Genomic DNA, 24310 nt, shown 5'->3' on the forward strand with positions numbered 1-24310 from the left:
GAGCTGGGCTTGTTCAGCCTGGAGAAGAGGAGGCTCAGGGGCGACCTTATTGCTCTCTACAGCTACCTTAAAGGAGGCTGTAGTGAGGTGGGGGTTGGTCTGTTCTCCCACGTGCCTGGTGACAGCACGAGGGGGAATGGGCTAAAGTTGCGCCAGGGGAGTTTTAGGTTGGATGTTAGGAAGAACTTCTTTACCGAAGGGGTTGTTAGGCATTGGAACGGGCTGCCCAGGGAAGTAGTGGAGTCACCATCCCTGGAGGTCTTTCAAAGATGTTTAGATGTAGAGCTTAGTGATATGGTTTAGTGGAGGACTTCTTAGTGTTAGGTCAGAGGTTGGACTAGGTCTCTTCCAACCTAGATGATTCTGTGATTCTGTTTACAACCACCAGAGTTAACTTTATTTGCCATACACATACTCTGCTCCTAGCAGGTTCAAACTGTCACTCCAAGATCTGGAGAGCTGTACACACCGTTCTTCATGCTACAACAACCTTTAAGTGCTGGCTCAATTTCTGACTTCTACTGAAGCCCAAAATAGTCTTTTATATAAATATCTATTATATATACACATATATAAAATATATGTGTGCGTGCAACCAGGAGTTCATCACATTTTAATAAAACAACCTAGAATGTGATGCAAAAAAGTGATGCAAAATTGCAACCTAAGCATGAAACCGTGGCTGGAATCCACCTTCTGGCAGCAGAGAAGCGATGCCCCTCGACAAGCAGATGTTATGCAGAAGTTGCCAGCCTCAAAATAATTCACTGTTCAGCTCTGGCAGGGAGATCAGGTATTGTGATAACAAAGATACAACATAAAAGACCATGACAATCAAAACTGAAACCCAATCTGAGTCAGCAGCATTAAATTATACTCCGTAAAAAAAAAAAAAAAAAAAAAAAAAAAAAAAAAAAAAGACAGCTCGGTTCCAGGACCCATTGCAGCGTAAAAGTCAGGTATGTAAGACTCAGGTGGAGCTTAGGTTTGGTCACACTGAGGACAGAAATAACTGAACACACAGGTATTTCTCAATCAGCACTAACTTATTAGCAATCTCCCTTCCCTGAACAGACGTGAGCTACTAAACAATGTACCTGACTGTCTCCTTTATGGATGAGTTATTGAAGGTGCCCTCCTCATGGCATAGGTGCAGGCGCAGTGCACTAAGCAGATTTACTGAACACCACACTGCAAGCCACCAGCGCCTCTCTGCAGACCTGGCAGCTCTCAAACCACCCACAGAAAATGGGAACAGGGTTCACAAGCTGCAAAAGGCTTTTGCCTTGCTGGACCAAAGAGGTGAAAGAGGCTTCTGTCATCTATCAACATGAACCTAGTGGGAGCAAAGACAAATTCAATATCAAATGTCTAGCTTCTGTTTTGAAACAGGTTAGATACAGAACAAAACTACAAAAGAAGTAACAAAGAAAGCAACCTCAGATGTTTTTTCCTTCAGAAGCCACTTTCTTTAGTGTACGCGTGTATGTGTATATATATATATATGTATGTATATACACAAATATATTTGAAGGTTCTGCTTTATGGTCAGCATTTCTCATACTATAAAGTTTGTGCCCTTACGCTGCTAAACATTTTTGAGTGTGTAATAACTAGAAGGTTAAAGCCAGATTAATCCTATAAACACATTCCTAGACTGCAGCTTTTCAGTGATCCCCTACTAATCCATGCAAGTTTTCCAGTGGAGCTGCAGGAATCTCTGAAAAAGCCGTGCTCTCAGTCAGTGCTCAGAACAGCCAAGCCTCGTATGGAGCAGGGCTGAAGGCTGCAAGGTTTCTCCTCTGTGCACAGAATCGAAACTGAGACAAGCTGCTGCCAGTGAAGCACCACCCTCCCATCCTTATTTCACAACTGGGCTCAGAGCAAGAAGGAAAACACATTAAAAACATTAAAAACATTAGCTGCTGACTTCTCCGAGTACTGGAAGTTCACCAGGACTTATCTTAGTGCACAGACATGCTGGTGCAAAGCCACTGCACACACTTTAGCAAACAACTTCTTCATACTGGTCTTAAACACGTGGATTTACCAGAAGAATAAGCTGTTCTTGTATTAGGTTGATTTACTAGTGATGCCAGGTATTACCTTTACATTCAGAAGGAACAGGAAATTCAGACTGGTTCACAAGAAAAAGCTGTAAAGCGATGAGAAAAGACAACAGCCATAAGCCAAGCTTCAACTATAAGTCTTAAGATCTTGGTAGTCTTTTCCCACAGCATGTACAATCCTTTTCTATGTTTTCTACCTTTTTCATACCTTTAATTATCACATGGTTTTAGCTTCAGCATTATCTGAGATAAGCTGTACACAACTAGAAATTTTCTTGTATAAAAAGATTAAACGACAGAAATAAAGTCTCTTAGATGTTGTCTGTAGTCAAAATAATCACATTTCTCATTTGTGCACATATCAACTCTGCTCAGTCCTACGGTCCTCAGAACATTTACTTTCTCCAAAACCATACAGGGACTTCAAATAAATTTCCAATTCGTATCATGGCAAGTTATTCTGTCGTGATGCATGTGGGTTGTTTTTAATAAACTATGAACTTTTCTTTTTTAGGGGTAGATCAGTGAGTCTGGGAAAAGAAGAGCAGGAGGGGTGGCAGCAGAGACGGAACTAAGAGATTATACAGACTGATAGCCAGTACGACTTTTCCTTCTTCCAATGATATAAGATATAAAGACAAGAATAATAAGGAAGCAAAGTGCTATGCCCACCACGATGGGAATAAGAAAGTTCAGGTCAGAATCAGCAAGGCATTCTTCGGCTGCAGAAAGAACAAAAAAAACAAACGAACCAAAAAAAAAAAAAAAAAAAAAAAAAGAAAAGCAAAGGAGAACAAATTAGTGAAGGAAACCAAGCATTAGAATCCAAGTACAGCAAGGGACAAGCAGATGCTTACATTTTTTAATACATATTACTGTATTATGTAAATAATACATTTGAAGTAACATCACCATTAAGTAAAAAATTGATAAAGATGTATTTCTTTAAACATATATACTATGCACATTGCTTTGTAAAATAGATAAAATACTCCTGATTTGTACATTAGCTTTCATCTTGCTTTAGTGCACCGTCCCCTCAGATATACTAGAAACATGAAGACAGGACTGTAGCCTGAGCATGCGCTAGCTAATTACACCTGGCTAATTACAGCTGAGTTAACAGCAATAAAGCAACATAAAGCAGACTGGTATACTGCTGTCTTGTCCAAGCGATTTCCCAAACCCTCAGACCACCAACACTGCTCCAGGCTTTAGACGTGAAGAGATAACAGAGGAGCCAGGGAAGTAACTGAAAGTAGAAACTTACTGGAGACTTCAAAAGGCAGCCAAGAGTCAAATGCTGAAAGCACTGAGCGGAAAATACTGAGGGACGCTCTTTTTGGGTGGGTAACTTTATTTATTTTCAATTCAAGTACAAGAAAAGGGTTACCATTATCAGCTGAGAATTAGGCAGACCTTACTGAAATCAACAGAAGAGAGGAGACAGCTGTGACACTGCAGTGCTTCTCAACACACCAGGTGGAAAGTATGCGACCAACTCCTCACACAAACACTCATGCAAGTATCAGCAAACACAGCTGGGATCCTGTTCCAAACGCAGCCTGGAGCACACGCAGAAGCAGAGCTTAGCATTCTTCACCCATTTCAAGAGAGGGCTGGGCTCCACTCACGTGGTGCCAAGAAATGGGATGTTCAGTGAGATTCAGCATCAGCATCCTGCTTCATCACTGTGACGGTGCTCGGCTTTGGGGCTCTTAAAGCATCTCCTTAGAAATTTCCTTTTTGCTTAAGTTTATTTTAGAATGTATTCAAGTTTTAGAGCAGAATATGCATCATGCACACACTCAATGCTTTATCAAAAGTTATCAGCTATTGTCTTAAGTGGATATTTAAACCATTTGAGTGTCAATCAGCCTTAGTTATGGGAAGTTTACTTTCTTGATTTAGCTCACTCACAGTCCAGCACAGTGAAATTTTTGGATACCAAGACTTTTAGCCTTGGTATAAAAAGCTAGCTTCCCTTTTAAATTCCAATCATGAGATGCAACTAATAGCCCAAAACTTTGTAATGTTTCTATTGGTATAGGCTATGCAATAGAGAACACCATAGCATTTATTATTTTTACTTTTTAAAAGGAAGCATTCATCAGCTGCAAAAACTTTTCAAGGACCACTACCACAGCATCTTTAAGCTAAAAGACAGAAATCTTAAAGCACAGTTTTCATATTTAGTAATCTGTATATAAGGCACAGTCAATACTAATTAAAACAAACTGCAGTGCATGATAGATTATATACATTAACATTCAACATCCACAAGCACACACATTAAATGCTGTTTCCACAGATCAGAACAAAACTGTTTGTCTTATAATGCCACTGCATGTCTTCACAATTCTGAAATTTGAAGTGTAGTATTTGAGAAGAACTGAAATTAATTCATCAGTTGATTGAGAACTAGAACACAATCTCTGCGCGTCGTAAAATTCAAACATAAACCATGACAATAAATTCCACATCAGTTCTTAGCCAGGTGCTAGTTTTAACCTATAATTTGTCTGACTGTGCAAGCAAGCTGCTGTTCTGAGTCTTTAGAGTTCAGTTTTATTAATTTGCTTCAAAAAGTTAAACTTTCCCATTTTAAAATTGCTCATATCCAGCATTACGGTGTTTCTTGTGGCCAAAAAAGTAAGCCATAAGTACTAGGACAACTAATCCTCCCAGAGCTGCTCCTACTGCTATGGGTACAATGAAGTTGTCCACCTCTGGGCTGCAGTCTTCAGCTAAATAGAAAAAGGGCAAGTTTGAAAAAGAAATGCATTTCAACAGAAATATTTAATACTATAAGCACCCTCTAATTATTTAGAACAGTTAACCTTTCCCCATCAGGGCATTAAGACAGTCATCCAGAAAACCTTGTCCTCCTCTTCCCTCCCCAAAATACGGTAGCAATAGTCTCCCTTCCCAAACATCACACTAACAGATTCGTAATTCCATGATACATGTTGTTGAAAAGCAGCTGTGTATTACTATATAAAGAATTATCAGTATTGTATACCCTTTGTACACCCAGGCTTCCAGTGACCAGTTACCAACTGCAAGTCTCCAGGATAGAGAGCAATACTGGAGATATAATTACAGTCAAGATAAGAAAACTTTTTATAGGACAACAGTAATTGCTGCTTGTTTCAAGATTTGTCAAACTCAGCCAGACTGACATGTACTGACAAGGTGATGGCAGTTTGATGCCTGCAGTCTCATCATAGTTTAAGTTTACTTTGGTTTACAGCTTCAGGAACAGAAACTGCTAAGCTCTTTAACGAGATCCTATTAAAATATTTGTTCACATTAAAATGCTTCAGCTGACCTCAGCTTACATTTCAGAAGGTACTAACATTATTTTGTCTTTAGGTAGCAGATGTGAAGATAGCTTTAATGTAATGATAGCATATGCAATGCAGGCTAGAATCAAGAAGAAAGGGTGTGTGATTAGATTGTACTTTTTCCTCCCATCATATCACCATGGAGTTCACAACACAGGCCAGCAAGAGGTATAGTAAAGAGAAGACTAGTGTCTCTCTTAATGCAGAAAAAGCCGAAGTGCTTAGTAGTACTGTTATCAGAAGAACTGTCAGCACAGAGAGGACCAACATAGCTTCTGCCTTAGAGGATGAAGCTATGAAGCTGCTAACCAGCTCCCTGAAGAGTCCCTAATGCTTTCCCACTCTTGCTAAATGCTGGGACTTACTTCATTTTCCAAGACAAGTTAAACAAACACACAAACAAACAAAAATGAACTACTCACAACTGTACACTAGTTTAAGATGGCTAGCAAAAATGAAATTGTAATGGCATCTTATCTGGAAGGAGCAACAATTGCCAAAAGAGTTTACAAGTAAATTTCTAATGATGAATGGGACACAGTATCTCAATTAGTTCTCAAGCTGTCTTCTGCTAGAGGATTGTACCCAAGCACACTGCAGAATGTGCTACAAAACAAAGCGTTAAGACACAAGCAACTGAGGACTCTTTGAGGAGCACCTTCACAAGTTACATAACAGAATCTCAGATGTAGACTGATTAAGTTGGCCTTACTCCTTTATTTTATTTTCTTTAAAAAAAGGTAATACAAGATGTCTGTTTTCAAATCGGTTAAAAAATATGAACAAGTTTCCTTAATAAACAGAACAATCTTTATTATTTAGAGCACATGTTGAGCAGGGTTGACAATTCCCTATGGATCAATACATACAGGAAAACTAGTGGTTTTATAACAACAGGCAGTCAGGTGAAACTTAGATGTTTTTTGAACCAGTTATCTGCACATCGGTCTAGGAGCATTTTAATCTCTCAGCCAGTATAGTTGCAAACAAAGATCAAGCTCCAGGTTTTTGCAAAGGTGCATTTAGTTTTGTTGGATTTTAGGAGCAGTTTGCACTGATCTTCTATTTTGTCACTTGGAAATCGTGCGGAGATCAAAAATGCACATGATCAGATGAATACAGTGCGGTGACTACTCCGTAACAGAAATGCACGTATAACTGGTGACACTGAACTTCAGTCAGGAAAATGCTAAAAATCTATAGGAACTTCCGCATTTAATGATATATTAATATGACTAAGTTATTAGATCCACTATTTGATTTTGTTTTTAATTAAAATGTAAAGTCTTGAAGCCTGTTTTGAGATTAAACTGATAGTATTTCCCCACTTTCATTGAAATGATGCAGTAACTGATGCAAAATTCAAGCTGCATACTACAAGCTATAGTAAGCTTTATCCACCCATTTTTGCTTCCTTATCTAGTGTCAAGGTAAAACTGTTTTCATCAAAGAAGTCTTCTTCTGAAAGTGTATTTCGTAATCTGTACACAAACATGCCACAGACATCTCTACAAGCCTAGAAAACACTAATAAAACACTAAACCAGCTTTGATGCAAGCTGAATTCATTCTAAAGAGGAGACGTTATGCTCATTAAATGACTAGTTTAGGCAGCTCATGTTATGACACATGCAAAAAGGTCACACATTTTAGAAAAATAGTTTTTTTTCCATGCAGTAAAAAATGCAGCACAAGGAGGCCAGAAAAAAAAAAGTGCAGCAAAGGTTAGACTTGACAGAGCTGCAGCTTAAGAACAGTCCATTTGCACTGCATTTTTTAAGCTAGTTAGCCTTTCCACAAAGCAAGGAAAAATAGGTGTAATTGGTCTATCTCAAACTTGTTTAGCTTTTGCATTCTTAACGGTAATAAATGGTACACAGCAAACAATCAAACACAAAGTACATTAAACACTGAGGATGTCAATGGCAGACAGCTGTTATGTGGATTTTGATTAGCAGAGAACCATTCAAGATGAAGATTTAAAGACAGCTCAAGTTGCAGCAACAGATACTGGCTCATTAAATTAAAGCATCTTTAAACAATGGTAATTCAAAGCAACAAGACAGACCAGTTCTGTGCAAGGTATGATATAAAGTTAAGTGCACTTTAAAGTTCTGGAATATTTAGACCAGTTATTCCCTTTAAACTGATTCCAGGAAAAAAAAAAAAAAAGCCTGCATGATTTTAGCAGAAATCTGCCTCAGTTGAATTATTTCAGGGGATTGGCAAGGTATATAACTGATGAAGAATTGATGAAGAATTCAGTGCCTAACAGAATATTTTTTTATTTTTGGAACGCATTTGGAAACTGCACTGAAATCTTCCAACACATCAACCACCTGGCAAGCATATGTTACCCGCATTGTTTGTATAGCCAGGGTATGGGAATGGTTCCTGAAACCACCAAGGCAGGAGTAAACTACTCAAACTCCATCAAAGCTAAGTAAGTTACTGCTGCCACTTCAAAACACCACTTAATTACCAGCCTGAAGTTCAGCTCTATGAAAAACAAAGTTATTACTGGGCATCATACAATCCGTAAGTACTACGTGAGTCAACATAGTGACTAATGCTGTCAACTTAACTGACAATTATGACAAGTACGGAACACAGAAGGGAGAAGCAAGTACATATCCTATGCAATCCTGGGAATTGCCCAATGCACATCAGTTTAGAAGGTGTTCTAGTTTCAGGCTACAATTTGTAAAAAGTGGAAATGAATCCTAAACACTTCAGTGGTTTTTCTTCCAAAATAAAATACTCAGCCTAGCAATGTATCCAATAGTGGTATCTGAACATCTTCAGAACAGCTATGAAACCCGCGTCGTCTTCTCCAAAGCAGGAAAACTAAAAACGTAGTTCTGCTTCATCTGGGATAAACATTCTCCCTTTGTTTCCCAACTCCAATTAGCCGTGGCTAGCACTTAGTCCTAAGGTTTGGGGCTTTTTTGGACTTGCACTTGCTTCATTTAGAGTGAAATCAGAACAGTGATTACATGTAGATTCACAAAGTTTGATATCCAGCATAGCTTTTTCTTCTGCCAATTATATAAGCAATCACTATAATGACAATCAAGCCAGCAAGTGCAGCACCAACTACAATTGGGATTAGAATGGTGTCATCATCCAGCGAGCACTCCTGGGCTGTAGATGAGAGAAAGGTTGCAACAAGGAATAAATAAAGAATAAATACTTGCAACAAGGAATAAATACTTGCCAAGTGTGGTATAAAAATCTATTTTCCTTAATATGAAGATGCTCAAAATCAAGTATTATTATATATATATTATATCTTTATACTAAGAGAGAAAGAACTGTAGAGGTCACATGGGTATTACTAGCATATATTAATCCTTATAATCATTTGGAACATTTGATAAGCTAACAAACTAAAGGAACTGTCCTGCTGTACAAGTTTTCATGTACACAAGGTCTGTACTAGAAAATGGATCAGCCATTCTTCTACTGCTAAGACAAAACCAGGCTTACCTATTTCATACTTAAGGCAAGTCTGGTACATTTACTGATTAAGAATAAAGTAACACCTGGATTTGGTGTTGAAAACCTATGTAGAATAGAGACGTTACAGTGAGATGAAATTGCTAGCTAGAAGGAAGAAGCAGCAGCCAGCTGCAACTGGAACTACAACGTAAAATGGAACTAACTCTATACAGCGTATTACAGTAAATACTGTTTACCCTGTTTATATCTAGGCAGGTTACTTACCTCTCACTAAGGGGAAAAATAGTTCAAAAAATCTGCACCCAGTCTATTTACCTACACATTAATCTACAAGTATTATCACGAAGCACAGTCTGAATACCAGGCTACGCTAAAGGTTAAGAATTAGGTCATTTACGCCATTCCAGTTTTCCCCAGACAATCAGGATAGTGCAGCAAACAATCATTTTGGATTGTTTCTTTGGTCTTGGATACTCAAGACTGTTTCCAAAAGTAGGTCTGTCAGTTCATTTTTCCACAACATTCCGATTCCTTAGACCCACAGGTCTAAAGAAAAGAAAAGCCTAATGGTGTTAAGAATGTCTTCCACTGAAGTTTTATCTCGTGTTCTTATATATTTAAGCTACAAAAAGCTGTATGTATGTCAAGAAGATGTTGGAGAACTTCTAACCTACTGTGCAAGGCAATGCTAAGTCCCTCTTCAGCATCTCTATATCCAGGGAGAACCAACATAACTAGCAGACTGTTTTATTTCTTCAAATAATGAGAACAAAGCTGAGAGTCTTCACTGAACTGGAATGTCAGTCTCAGAAGTTCAATTCATTCCATGTATATAAAAAAAACAAACCAGTGGGACAAGAGCTTCAAAAGCAAAGTACTTATGTCCAGCTCTAGTACTTTTTAGCAAGTAGGAATTTTGCAAGCATTGCAAGAGTTATTGCAAAAAAAAAAACAATCAAATAAAAAGAAAGAACTTTTACCTATTGCAAACTTGTTTTCCTTCACGAGGAATGGTTGAACCCATAGATTAAAAGTATGTACTTGAAGATCTTCATTAATCTCGAGAGTTTGCTCTTTTCGACACATGTAGGAATTACCAAGGAAAGCATCCCACTTGCTGAAGTTGTTGTTATCTGCATTTAAAATGACTAAACAAAGGGGAAGAAAAAAACAAAGGGAATTTGCACGCACACTTTAAATGCAAGAAAGATGCTAACTCATTCATAAGACTAAGGAGCTGAATCTAGATGGACCAAGAAAGACAAAGAGCTTTACAGCGGACACGACAGTTATCTCATACCTCAAAAAAATATTTTACTGAGAACTGTGATACAGAAGCCCACCTGATTTATATTTATCAAAAAGAGGCTCCATGAGCAGAAGCCTAGGAAAAAACAAACCTACACTGTTGTTTAGAGCAACTTTTGTAGCCATTTGTGGTTGATACTTGGTTCATACCCACTTAAAAGATTTAAAAGCAGGAAGTAACAGTAAGCACCAGTAGCTTTTATTTCAGAAGGAAATGATAAATATAGACATAGAATTAAAGCTTACACTTGCTTTAAAGCAGGTATTATTTCTTACCAGAACCATTCAGGTGGTTGAGTAGTGTAACATTCACCTCTTTCAGATAAAATTTTCGTACACTTGCACTTGCATTCTGTTTAACAAGCAAGAACCAAATGTCAGTGTGCCAATCTGCATTTTTAATTTTAATAACACATGCTTTCCAAAGCCTATCACATTTACCAGTCTTACATTTCCCACAATTTTATCCCAGTTATCCATTTGTCTTGAGGCAGTAAGCTGCCACTTCCACTTCCTATATGGGAGCAGCCTACCACCAGCAAGTTACGAGTGTTTTCTTTTTTAAACCAAAAATGCTCATCATGCAATGCTGTTAAAAGTTAAATCTTAGTTAAAAAATAAAAGAAGTTACTTACAACAATGAATGTGAAATCAATTAATGTGCTGTTTCCATCGTTCAATTTCAGAGTAGCTGATGTGTTCCCACATGTCCCGTCTGTACTAGTTGTTTTCGGATTGATGTTGATCAGAAGAGGCTGAAATACATACCATGTCAAATGAGCTCAGTTAATATCAGGAATTTATTATTTCAGTCAACAGCAGTCTCAAGCTAGAAGAACTTGTCATGAAGGAGAGGACAACATGAAGTCCTAGTCTGGCTACTACCTAACCAAGGCTGTTTGAGTTACATGTACATGCTGGTAATACAAACAACTTGCCCTGTGGTATCTCATCCTGACTTGAGAGAGAGAGAAAAAAAAAAAAAAAAAAAAAAGGTCAGGGCGTTTCTTTTGTGCACCTAAAACAACAGCTTAGCTTTGGCTCCCTCTGGGGGAAAAGACAGCATCTGCAGGGCCCTAGAAGCCAAGAAAGTTACAGGCCTTTAATGACGTTAGAGGTGGTTCCAGTAACCAGTTAAGTTTAATGCAGGTAAGATTTTGAAGCTAATTACATATCATGCCTCAGAACTATCTTGATGCCAGAGAGGTGTCATGTACACTGAGAAACAGTTTGGACAACCTTTCTACTCTTCTTCATGAGGTTCAACAAGGCCAAGTACATCAACAAGGCCAAGTACAAGGTGATGCACCGGGGTCAGGGCAATCTCAAACACCAGTACAGACTGGCTGGCAAAGGTCAGCCCCACAAAGAAGGATGTGGGGGTACTGATGGATGGAAAATGCAAAATGAGCCAGCAACATGCACTTGCAGAAGCCAACTGTACCCTGGGCTGCATAAAAAGTGGGGCCAGCAGGTTGAAGGAGGTGTTTCTGCCCCTCTATTCCATTCCCCTAAGATCCCACCTGGAGCACTGTGTTCAGCTCAAGCCCCAGCACAAGGCAGATGTGGACCTATGATAGCGGGTCCACAGGAGGGCCAAGAAAATGAATAGAAGACCGGAGCACCTCTCCTACAAAGAGGGGCTGAGAGAGCTGGGGTTGCTCAGCCTGGAGAAGACTCCAAGGAGATCTTACTGTGGTGTTCCAATACTTAATGGAAGCCTACAAGAAAGATGGTATAAACTCTTTACCAGGAAATGTAGTAATAGAACAAGGGGTAATGTTTTTTAACTTAAAAGAGGGCAAGTTCAGATTAGATATAGGGAAGTAATTCTTCACTATGAAGGTAGTGAGACACTGGAACAGGTTGCCCAGAGAAGCTGTGGATGCCCCATCCCTGGAAGTGCTCAAGGCCAGGTTGGATGCAGCTTTGAGCAATCTGGACTAGTGGAAAGTGTCCCTGCCCATGGCAGATGGGTAGAAACTATATAGTTGCTAAAGTCCCTTCCAAACCAAACTCTTCTATGATTCTAAAATATGAGAGGCACCTTGTCTTGGGAAACATTCAGCTGCAGCCCCACAGTAGCCAGAAGACAAGTTTTATTTCCAGATTTAAGCGAATAGTTTCCTGTGACTGGATTCTCAACAGGTCTGGGAGCGGTGGTTGGAGCAGGTGATGAAGTGGTGGTGGATGTGGTAGTTACATTGGCAGCAGTAGGCACAACAGTAGGTGCAGCAGTGGGTGTATCAGCATGACATCTAGTCTCTGAAAAGAAAATTTAACACAAATTTCAGCACTGAAATGGTGGTTAAAGTCTCATGACCCAGAGGTCAGTTCGATACAAATACCAACTTCTCTGATGAAATCTAAGCCCACTGGGAATCTGCTAATCCCCAAGTCAAGAGTTTAAAACTCAGCCCTATGGCACAGGATGACAAGCAATTAACTGCTACAATGTATTCTAAGAAATTTTATTAATGCCCACAGTTTTAAATCCATGTACCACAAACGATACTACTTCTGATACACTGAACTGAAACACATCCACAAAGATAATTACTCTTGGTGGTTACAAAAATTGATTCACACTTGCTTCAAACTAAGTAAACAACCCTATTGAGCTGTAGGTAGCAGGATAATGTGCTAGTCTATTCTGACTAGTTGAGCTATGAGACTACAAGCTACAGCAGGCTCTGTATTATTTAAAAGCAGAGAATCTACCACTGAAAACAAAAGGCAGTGAGTTAAAAACCTTGAAGCTCCAATGATCTAGTGTACAACAATAGTTCTGTAGTGTTTAATACCCCGATTACTGAAATACACTTTATTAGTCTGTTGCTTTGGCATGAAAACAATCTACCTTACAATATACATGTATAGCTAAATCTGCTATATTAATTTATTTTTCCAGGCACAAGGAAAGGCATAAAGGATATTTATACATTAGTGAATATAGCACATCTTAGAACTGTTGGATTATTATTTTTTTTGTATTACAGGACTTTGGTCCCTGCACTAAAATGCAATACAAAAATGCTCACTCACAATTTGAAAAGCTCACCTGTTTTACCAATTGTGCCATTCTGAACAAAAGGCTGCATAGTAATATTCCAGAAAAACTGCGTTACATTTTCTGCTTCAAAAGAGGTAGTATGATGACACACGAAGACGTTATTTAGTTGAATTGGATGCATAGAATCCTTTACAACAACTGTAACCAGTCCTACAAACAAGCACAAATATTTTAATACCTTGTTTACAACAAGAACATTTATAGGCAGTGTCACATTATCTATAATTCCATAGTATTAAAATTAAAAGAGAACTAACGGGAGTTATGTGTAACAATCCTAACCTCTCTTGAATGTTTTACCCACATGTCCTGACCCAAGCTGCTACGTACTGCTGAGAAGTAACCAAGCTTCCAGAACTAGAGAAGTCATTAGAAAGGAGAACTCTTTTACCTATTTATTTTTTTTTTCAAGAAAAAAATCCTATTATTAGTAGGCATTAGTAGAAAGAAAGCCCAACACTGCATTGTTTCACTAGGTAGAAGGTGAAATAGTGCACAAACAAGTAAGTCTTCCATATACTTGTTATATATACTAGCAGCACACCAATCAAGGCTGTTCAAACAGTTAACATTCCCTTTCCTTTCTGTTTAAAGGCACTACTAGATTTAGTTAAGCTAAATAGTCAGCATTCTTATCCAGCATGCAAGTACTCTAAGCAACAGTTGGGCAGCACACAGCGTCAAAGTCACTAGATACACTCTTAAAATTTTGACAAAGCCTAGCAAGGTCAGGTAGGTGAAATATGACCTGAGACTGTTTCGTAAGCAAGATTCCACACTGGATACTACCTTTTCTTTTAGCATCAGGAAATACAGCAGCATCACTGGTGTTGTAGGTAAACACGATAAAGTCAGCCTGGTAAGTTTCATTAGTTTCTGTAAAGTTAACACTCCAAGAGTGACCACCTCCAAACTGAACTGCCAGAAGTGCAGCTTGTGTGTCATTGCCACAGACACTTCCATCGTGTGTCACGGTAGATGGCAAATCCAAACTTGCATTTTTCTAGAAGAAAAAAAGTTTCAAATGTTTTCAGATAACAATTCTTCCCCGTGATGTTATTACAAACGTCCTGGGAATAGGCTAAAATAATCTTGCGCAATGTTCTTTTTCACAATTTTGTACAATAACCTATGTGAGTTGGGTATCAGGGAGGAGCCACATCAGATTTGAGTACAAAAGTACAAATCTCACTAGGATGAAAACCTCAGCTATGTTGAGCATTTACTGTTTGTGTTAAGAACACTGCTACATTGATAAACAAACCCCACCAAGTCTGACCACTATGCCTTCTACATAAATGCAATAGAGCACTTGTCAGTTATTTGTATTATTAACTGAGAGCTTATGCATGTTTAGGAGTATTCTTAACTGACTTCATCAAGAAAATCAACAAACTAAATATAAGAGAGTATAAGTAAGTTTTATCCAAGGCAAAATGCATTTCTCAATGAAAGTTAGCTTCAGATACTTACATAATCACTACTGTTTGTTTCATATTTTATCAAGAATTTCATCATCCATTGTGCATACAAGCACGTAATGTTAGAGGCATCCTTTACATCTACTTCCACTGCATAGGATTGGAGAAACCCTGTAAAATAGGATTATTAGCTACTAAGACAGATTTTACTTCATTTTCTAGAAGCACTTAGGAGAATGATTCATTATAAAGTAGTAGGGTAAATTATTTCAGGACTGGATTAAATTTGCGAGACAATCAGAGTCACTGAATTTCTGACAAATGTAAAAAACTAGGAAGCCCACCATGACATAATCAAGGCTAGACAGAAATTGAGAGGATGTTTTATGGTCTACTTACCTGACGAAAACTAATAGTCTAAATCAGCATACGCTTTCTGGTAACTGAAACTGCATAAATTGAATTGCACAAACACCACATTTGAAACAAAGTAGTGCTTGTAGACCAATCTCTAAACTATTTTACATGTTTCATCAATGCTACAACCCAAGTTGACCTCTAAGAGAAGACACTGGCGTGCCTTCATTGTGTTTCCACAATTTCTGGCTCACGGGACATGGAAGTTAAATTCCATTTAAGATCTAAGAGAACTTTTTATAGTTGCTGGATTTTTAACCCAGGCTGACTCTCAACAGGGGGATTTCCCCATAGTCAGTTTTCATTTGCTTTTGTCTGCAATTTCTAGTCTGCCACAGAACAGATAGATCAGAAGGATCAAAAGAATCAATCCTGACTAACCTCAGGTTCATGTTTATCAGGCAAACTTCCTTAAACATACAGTAACTATGACCACGCAGTTCTCTTCAACAGCCATCTGAGTTTCTTCATCCTCTAACACACAACAATAGTTCACAACTAGCTTCATGTTGTACCTCGATATTAGAGGATTTCCTCCCAGCCCCATACAGGTTCTCTCCTCTAGCAGCAATACCAAGTTCAGTACACAAGCCAGTTGGCTGTGACAACACTAAATTGCAGGCTTCCATTGTTGATGCTGTCTGAAATTCAAAACTCTACATACACTGACAAGCTTAAACTGGCACACCGGTAAAAGTATCCAAGGCAGAGCTTGGAGAAAAGTCCACTCTGAAGCACAGGAAATTGTGCTCGATACCACACCAGTGATTTATTAGTGTTATCACCTTCACATAGCTATTGTGTTGTAAGAATGTTTCGGACTAAGAACAAGGCAGTAAATTAGGGTTTGGACGTGGTTTATTTTGAACTTGAAGCAATAAACATCAAAGAGTTTTAGCTTCGATGGTGGCAGCAAATACACTACCCCACCTGACGAAGCATAATACCTGTTAAGATCATTTACCTATCACGTCAAGTAACCGAGGCCATACTCTATTTGTCAAGAGTAGGCACATAAATGTGCACCCTGCTCTCATTACACAAATTGTTGTTGTCCCTCTGTTATCTACATTTTCCTGGAAGAAAATTCACCAACCACTGTAAATCAGCTCATTAAATGACTTATTCGAGAAGGAAATCTTAATGGCTCAGGAATGGTCTGTCCCTACACACCCAAAGACGAGCTGGTGCTGAAGAAGACTGGCTTGGCTGAACAGAGTTATGGCTTGAGCTTAGGAGAAAAAAGAGGGTTTATAAAAAGAGGGTATATAATCTTTGGAAAAGAGGGCAGGCCACTCAGGAGGACTAGAAGGATGTCGCGAGGCTGTGCAGGGACAAAATTAGAAAGGCCAAAGCTTACCTGGAGCTCAATCTGGCTACTGCCATTAAGGATAACAAAAAATGTTTTTATAAATGTATCAGCACAAAAAGGAGGACTAAGGAGAATCTCCATCCTTTACTGGATGTGGGGGGAAACTTAGTGACGAGAGATGAGGAAAAGGCTGAGGTGCTTAACGCCTTCTTTGCCTGTCTTTAGCGGCAATACCGGTTGTTCTCTGGATACTCAGTACCCTGAGCTGGTGGAAGGGGATGGGGAGCAGGATGTGGCCCTCACTAACCAGGAGGAAATGGTTGGCAACCTGCTACTGCACTTGGATGTGCGCAGGTTGATGGGGCCGGATGGGATCCACCCGAGGGTACTGCGAGAACTGGCAGAGGAGCTGGCCAAGCTGCTTTCCATCATTTATCAGCAGTCCTGGCTATCGGTGGAGCTCCCAGTTGACTGGTGGCTAGCAAACGTGACGCCCATCTACAAGAAGGGCCGGAAGGTTGACCCAGGGAACTATAGGCCTGTCAGTTTGACCTCAGTGCCAGGGAAGCTCATGGAGCAGATTATCTTGAGTGTCATCACGTGGCACTTGCAGGGCAAGCAGGTGATCAGGACCAGTCAGCATGGGTTTATGAAAGGCAGGTCCTGCTTGATGAACCTGATCTCCTTCTGTGACAAAGTGACATGCTGGGTGGATGAGGGAAAGGCTGTGGATATGGTCTACCTGGACTTCAGTAAGGCTTTTGACACCGTTTCCCAAAGAATTCTCCTCAAGAAACTGGCTGCTCTTGACTTGGACTGGCGCACGCTTCGTTGGGTTAGAAACTGGCTGGGTAGCCGGGCCCAAAGAGTCGTGGTGAATGGAGTCAAATCCAGTTGGAGGCCAGTCACTAGTGGCATCCCCCAGGGCTCAGTACTGGGGCCAGTCCTCTTTAATATCTTTATCGATGATCTGGATGAGGGGATTGAGTGCACCCTCAGTAAGTTTGCAGATGACACCAAGTTAAGTGCGTGTGTCGATCTGCTTGAGGGTAGGAAAGCTCTGCAGGAGGATCTGGATAGGCTGGACCGATGGGCTGAGGTCAACTGCATGAGGTTTAAAAAGGCCAAGTGCCGGGTCCTGCACCTGGGGCGCAATAACCCCAAGCAGCACTACAGGCGGGGAGATGAGTGGTTGGAAAGCTGCCTGGCAGAGAAGGACCTGGGAGTATTGGTTGATAGTCGGCTGAATATGAGCTGGCAGTGTGCTCAGGTGGCCAAGAAGGCCAACAGCATCCTGGTTTGTATCAGAAGCAGTGTAGCCAGCAGGGCTAGGGAGGTGATTGTTCCCCTGTACTCGGTTCTGGTGAGGCCGCACCTCGAGTACTGTGTTCAGTTTTGGGCCCCTCACGGGGGGGCCCAAGGACATGGAGGTGCTCAAGAGAGCACAGAGAAGGGCAACAAAGCTGGTGAGGGGCCTGGAGAACAAGTCTTACAAGCAGCAGCTGAGGGAGCTTGGGTTGTTCAGCCTGGAGAAGAGGAGGCTCAGGGGTGACCTTATCACTCTCTATAGGTACCTTAGATGAGGCTGTAGCAAGGTGGGGATTGGTCTATTCTCCCACGTGCCTGATGACAGGACAAGGGGGAATGGGCTAAAGTTGCGCCAGGGGAGTTTTAGGTTGGATGTTAGGAAGAACTTCTTTACCAAAAGGGTTGTGAGGCATTGGAACAGGCTGCCCAGGGAAGCGGTGGGGTCACTGTCCCTGGAGGTCTTTCAAAGATGTTTAGATGTAGAGCTTAGTGATATGGTTTAGTGGAGGACTTCTTAGTGTTAGGCCAGAGGTTGGACTAGGTGATCTTGGAGGTCTCTTCCAACCTAGATGATTCTGTGATTCAATAAGCTGAAAGAGCCATAAAAAGCCACTTGTTGCTAATAGTCACACTTTATTTTTTTTCTGACCTACTAATACGGGCTCTACCATTCTAACAGAAGCAACCTTCCTATTCATGTTACCCTCCTCAGTCATTGACAGGAAATTAAAACCCACAACCAAAATTTGGGTTCTGTTGCACAGCGAGCTTGCTTCCTCCTGCCCTCACTGCATGCATGTTTTGATCAGAAAAGTATTGGTTAGCAATGACTGATCAGCCTTCAACAGCACTCAGTGTGTGATCTCAAAAGCATGTCCTCCCTCCCTTAAAAGCTGAAAGGGTACACCAGAACTTCGGGCTACTGCCTCCAGCAACACAGCCCGTAGTAGCTCACCTGAACCCTCTACCATCAGGGAAAGTTGGTATCACTGTGATTGCTTGGTGTAACAGCTTCAGCACAAGGGAAGGGCAGCATTGGCAACTGGAAGCATGAGCATTGCTGGGAGAGCAGGAAATGTTGCTTGCTGAATCTGGAGTGAGATCTAAGAACACGTAGAAGCTAGAGCTTCAACACTGCAGAATTATACAATGCTCTCACAACAATTACAGACTATGTCAGAAGGACAAAGCACCATTCTGGCATTAAAAATGAAGCAGAAGATGTTTTGTATCACACAATTTCTCTGTTTGTCTATTTTAATCTATTATTCCTTCAGACAATCAATTTGAACAAAACCAATTTTGACAGAACAGGAACTATTACTCTCTCAGGATATTTTTCAAGTTTCTGGAAGTTTCTACTTAAAAACACTAAAGATAAACGACACCTAAATATTCATAAACTACCCTATTCCCCATCTCCTGCCAAAACCAGCAGTACTAGGTAGATGTAAAAACTGCCAGGTACAAACAGGAGGAGGAGACAACTCAAAGAAAGCAACTCCTTTCTGTGCAGACCTTTGAAGTTTGTTGCTCACGGATGGCTGCCTGGAGACGCCAGAAACTAAAACAGTTGGACTTTTATTCCTGAAAATCCTTAGGGCTACCATTCATTCCACTTTCCTGCAATAATCTGCTATATGCGGCATTTCTGTGTGATCCATTGAAGCCTGTAGATCTTTCTACAGCACTTGAAAGTTGTTCTCCATACAGTATCTGCACAGATGCTCACCCTACTAACTCTAAAACTTTATACTTCGACTTGGGAAGTAACTGAAGGAAAGAAGAATGCAATCCAGTAAATCAAAAGATGGTTCTGAATGTTATTTCCATTACCCACAACACTTGCTGTTTCTCAAAATTTTGTAATATTTACTTTCCTCTGCCACCTAATCACTGAATAAAATTCAGACCTCCACAGCACCCATACTGTACAGACACAGGCAGTGCATCTACTTCCCAGGCAAGGTTTGCACACAGCTCTATGGTGCAACAAAGAGATAACAGCTTTGCAATTCACTCCCATAGAGCACACACTTGTTACCAAGAAGCAGCTTAGAGTTTCAGCAACACTAAATATAAAACTCTCCCTCTTCGTTTAAGGAGCTATTTGTTACTGTACCAGAGCACCAGCTCTGCGTTACTGCCCATTCTCATTTCAGAAGGAACGTGAGCAAACCTTAAGTTTTTGGAAACAACTGCAAGCCAGCCAGGACAGCCATATATACACACCTATAGGTCACATCACCTGCTGTCTTAAACACCCCTGCTGAGCCATAATGAATGGTATGTGCAGGACATAATTATTTTACCACAACCCCAGAACAGTATAAATCAAAAGGAGCTTGATAATGATGCTTCAGTAATTTGCTTTGTAATGCTGTGATTTTATTTTTAATTTTTTTCCGTGTTATTTTACACAGCACATCTTTTTCACCTTCATAAATAGGGACACAAGTATAGAATGCTGTAACTGAGGTGTGACATTCTATTTGCACTATGAGTTAGCGAGTGACAGCAGCAAAGAGACAGCAATACTTACAGAGACTGAAAATATCCTCAGAACAAAGCGGGCCCTAATCAGACGGATTGGGTTAACTAGCACTCAGACTGTTTTCTTTACAGAGAAATTAGCTCACAAATAACTTCTCCAAAGGGTGTATTTCTGCAAAGGTTTTATTAGATGCAACAGTAAAGAGAAATGGAGAAATCCTACAGTAAGCAACTTCATGGGGTAGACTGGACCAACATAGATAATTCCAACACACACATGCACCTTGCACACCCTGACCTATTTAGTTACATCAACAGCAACTAAAAACAACTGGAAAAATATGTTTTGTCCAGCACAACTTCTTTCCAGATGACAGAAGAAAATACACGAACCCTGCTTTATAAAGTGTATGTTCTACTGTTAAATAACTGATTAGAGGATGCATCAAAAGTCAGGCATGGAAACGTAACTTAACACACTTGGCAAGAAGCACTAGCATAGCAATGGACTACATTAATCGCTAAATTTATAATATGTAATCTGGAAAACAGAGGCAGCAATAGCACAAGAGCTATTCTTCACAAAACCTAAGGATCAAACTGCCTCCTCACGTGCTTTGCTTGCATAACAGTGCTGGAGACGGTAAAGCCTATGATAATAAAAAGGAAGGATACATTTATTGGGAGACAAACCTGCCTTTTTACAAATTGTTCAGTGTATTCATTTACAGGAATGTATATAGGATATAAAGATGTGATTTATATACATATACACACACTTTGCTGTTTGAATTATAAAGGCACCCACTCAACCAGGAAGCTGTAGTAAGGCCTGCCACTTAACGCAACTGCAGAAAGTTGCTGAAGTTAGCATTTAGGCATAAGACCTTTTAATAGAGTAGGTAGAGCATTAACCAACAAGGGGAAGAAAGCAGGAACTGACAAGGCCACTGCGAGAAGGCCGGCTCCACAAAAGCAGGACAGCTCTGGGTGGCATGCTCCATGCTTCCAGAGTGGCCTGCGAGGGAGATCCCGCCTCAAAAACAAAACAAAACAAATATATATAAACGCACAGCTATAAAAATATAAAACCGCATCAGCGCCACTTGAACGAACCATTTATTTATTTTTCGCGAGGAAGAAAAAAAAAAAAAAAGCAAGCACAAGTATTACAACACCCCTTACAAGGGAGCGGCCCGAAGCTGCGTCAGGAGAAGGCTCCTCACCCACGGGGCGGCACCCGGGGACCGCACCCCACCCCTCCCCCCGGTCCCTCCGCAGCCCCTCGGGGGCTCAGGCACCACGGCCGTACCAAGCGCCCCTCCTCCCCCCGCCTCCGTCTCCCCTCAGCCGGGGTCCGGTGAGGGAAGGAGCGCGCGACCGCCCCCGGCCCTCACGCACGGCCGTTGCCCGCGTCACATGCCTCACCCTCCCCCCCGCTTACCGGAGGCGCCCAGCAGCAGCACCAGGGGGAGGAGGGGGTGAAGGGCGGCGGGGCCCCGGCGCGTCTCCATGTTGCCGGCCTAGGAGCTCTACCGAGGGGCAAGCGAGGGAGGCAGGCACGGCAAGAGCCTCGCCACCGGTCATGTGAGGGGAGGGGCGCGGCTCGGTGCTGTGGTTCGCGGACGGAGAGCCTGCCGCCCGTGAGGCGGGCGGGACTTCCCGCGGCACGATCCTGCTTCTTCCTCATGTAGGGATGTTGAGGGGTTTCTGTCTGTGCTCGCCTTTGTCATGCAGAAGGGAGGGGTGTTTCTGGGCGCATATGAGCCCCTTCCAAACGCGAGGCTGAGGGAAAAGATGTTCTGTGCCCGGCGTCAAAGCCGCGGCCTGCACCTCAGGGGAGGCTGGGCTGCGTGAGGAGGGCTGAGGGAAGGTGCGCCCCCCCAGAGCACCCCACCATACACAGGTGTTCACTGCAAAAAAAATAAAGCTTTAAAACATCTGCCGTGTTAAATAAAGTAATAAAGGGGTGAGGAATGGGCTAAAACAAAATACTGAAGTTGGGTAGCAGGGTAGGCATGGCAAGAGCATCAGACGGGTGAGCGAGGCTTCTCGTCACGAAATGGTGGCCACAGCGCCCTGTGTGGTGCCCCCATTTCCAGCTGCCCTGCCAGGGTGGTGGTAGATCCATCGCCTGCCCCACAGGCAGCAGCCACAGCTTTTGGGGGGTATTCATGTCCCTAATGCTGGAGCACGTTCAGCCCTGGCAAGCTGGTGCGGTGACTGGACAGAAACATTTCCTGTAATTGCCTCCGCTGAGCAGGGTGGGGTTTGGCACTGGCACAGAGAGCTGGGATGCTTTTCTGCTGGTTTTGTTGATGCCAAAATGCAGAGCGAAGGTGGGAGAAAGTGACTGCCTGGTGCAAACCTGTGGAAAGGACAGTGGGGTAGGAAGGCAGGGAAGGCAAGAAACCTGGTTGAGGCTGGATGAAGGTATAAAGTGTGGTGTAATGCTGGACTGCAGGAGAGAAAAGAGAAAAAAGAAGATCAAAAGAAGACAAGACTAGTCTGGCAAAGAAATGAGATATGGGGAAGAAGAAGAAGAGGCTGAGACTGGGAGACAGAAAAAGCAATGGCTTGAGGATGCTCTCAGTAACCAGGAGCTCTGGGTCCAGCAAGGAAAGGCTCTCCTGAAATAAGATATTCCTGCATCTGGTGCTGGAGGAAAACTGCAAATCCTATCTGAATAGTCAGGAACTAGGAGACATGCCCAGTCATGAGAAGAGAAAATGAAAGCTCTCTCCAAGGACAATAAAACACATTAATCTGATACAATGAGACAGTGGGAGTATAGATGGTGTAGATAGGAAAGCGGTATGAAGTCCTGAGGAAGTAGAAATAATGCAATTGGTGGTGAAAGGTCAGTTAAATATTCTCCATTGTGTACTTGTAATACCATACTTCTCCATGGTAAAATACTTTGTACTTTTCCAAAAAGCACCACAAAACAACACCTGTCAAGGCAGGATCACCACTGAAAACAGTGAATTGTGCTATGGGGGATCCATGCCTAAGTGCCTGTGTGGTCAGATTTGTTCTCTTATTTCTTTAAATTTCTTGCTGTGATTCACAAGTTCTCCGAGAACCAACCTACTGTGTATATACATACCTGTAGGTACATCTGCCTAAACATCTTGTGTGTGAACATCAAAATTCATGTCATTTCAAAATACACAGAAATAATATATATTTTTTATTCAGCCTTTGTGCTTTTATTTTTTAATTATAATTTACAGAAAAGTTACCTACCAAAATAAACTTCATACCAGAGCCAGCACTTGTTGCAGGCTGCAGGGGAGCATCCGGTAACAGCATCAGGGTTGAAACCACTAATTCTGAAAGTAGCAAGTCTTTCATCTTTCTCAGTTCTATTGTGAAGAACAGGATGTTTCAGAGGCTTGGGAGGGTCCTGCCTCTGGTGCTTTTACGTTTCCTCATGCTTCATTGCTTTGGTGCAAAGTCCTGTCTATAAAGAGTGGTGTCTCAGGGAGTTAGGAGCAATTACATTAAGAGGATTTGAATATTAAGATAGAGACATAATTGGGCTTTAATTAATAGAAGTAGGAGAAAATGTTTGGTATGTTTCAGGCACTTTGTGTGCTGGAATGTTGTATTTTGTGTTAACTGGAACATTGACTTCAGGACATGTAGCTTTATTTATAAACATTGCTATATTCAAGTATCCCCTTTTTCTGAGAGAAGAATCCTGAATATTTTTGATCTTTTGCTTTGTACTAGGAAACAGACCAAAATTACAAGAAGTTCTGCACAATTAAAGGGCAGACCGATTACTTTGTTTCCATTGCAGCAATTTAGGGAAACGTGAAATGAAATGGCAGATACCATAACTAGTGAATCGGTTTCTGTTCAATAACACAGACTTAAATTAGCAACTGGTGTAGGATTAAAAAACAGTTTATATTAAACTTTAGTTTAATACAAAAGTGAGAAATACATTATTTTACACCAGAAACATCTTCGTTAATATCAGAACACAGATTCATCTCTTTGCTTGTTTGCACCTAGTTGCTTTTCCCTCCCTGCATTTCCATCCTTGGTATACAACCACTTTCCAAATGCATTTTGTGGTGTTTTGCCATT

The 24310-nt window shown here is 41.1% G+C and overlaps 1 protein-coding gene across 3 annotated transcripts; it reads right to left on the reverse strand.

Annotated features, from left to right (window-relative positions):
- Positions 1-930: 930 nt before the first annotated feature.
- On the reverse strand, positions 931-21782 carry LAMP2 (lysosomal associated membrane protein 2). 3 transcript variants are annotated; one of them, XM_084294232.1, is made up of 9 exons: positions 21654-21782; positions 14732-14850; positions 14048-14261; positions 13247-13408; positions 12233-12450; positions 10821-10940; positions 10462-10537; positions 9858-10025; positions 931-2791 (listed from the first exon to the last, which is right to left on the reverse strand). In XM_084294232.1, the coding sequence occupies exons 1-9, from the start codon at positions 21721-21723 to the stop codon at positions 2649-2651; spliced, it is 1290 nt and encodes a 429-aa protein (XP_084150358.1). In that variant the 5' UTR covers positions 21724-21782; the 3' UTR covers positions 931-2648. The 3 variants fall into 3 exon arrangements, with proteins under 3 accessions (XP_084150358.1, XP_084150357.1, XP_084150359.1); XM_084294231.1 differs by lacking the exon at positions 931-2791 and adding an exon at positions 3044-4816; XM_084294233.1 differs by lacking the exon at positions 931-2791 and adding an exon at positions 4824-8559.
- Positions 21783-24310: the final 2528 nt, after the last annotated feature.

The sequence above is a fragment of the Netta rufina genome, assembly GCF_964035555.1.
Source record: "Netta rufina genome assembly, chromosome: 12".
Classification (NCBI taxonomy): Eukaryota; Metazoa; Chordata; class Aves; order Anseriformes; family Anatidae; genus Netta; species Netta rufina.

Excerpts from the sequence above, each read along its gene's own strand:
- LAMP2 (XM_084294232.1), bottom strand. The coding sequence starts at position 21,723 with ATGGAGACGCGCCGGGGCCCCGCCGCCCTTCACCCCCTCCTCCCCCTG. Across the intron at positions 12,451-13,246 it reads TGGCACAATTGGTAAAACAG|AGACTAGATGTCATGCTGAT; the intron begins GTGAGCTTTTCA and ends TTTTCTTTTCAG. Across the intron at positions 10,538-10,820 it reads TTGATTTCACATTCATTGTT|AATGCAAGTGCAAGTGTACG; the intron begins GTAAGTAACTTC and ends CTTGTTAAACAG.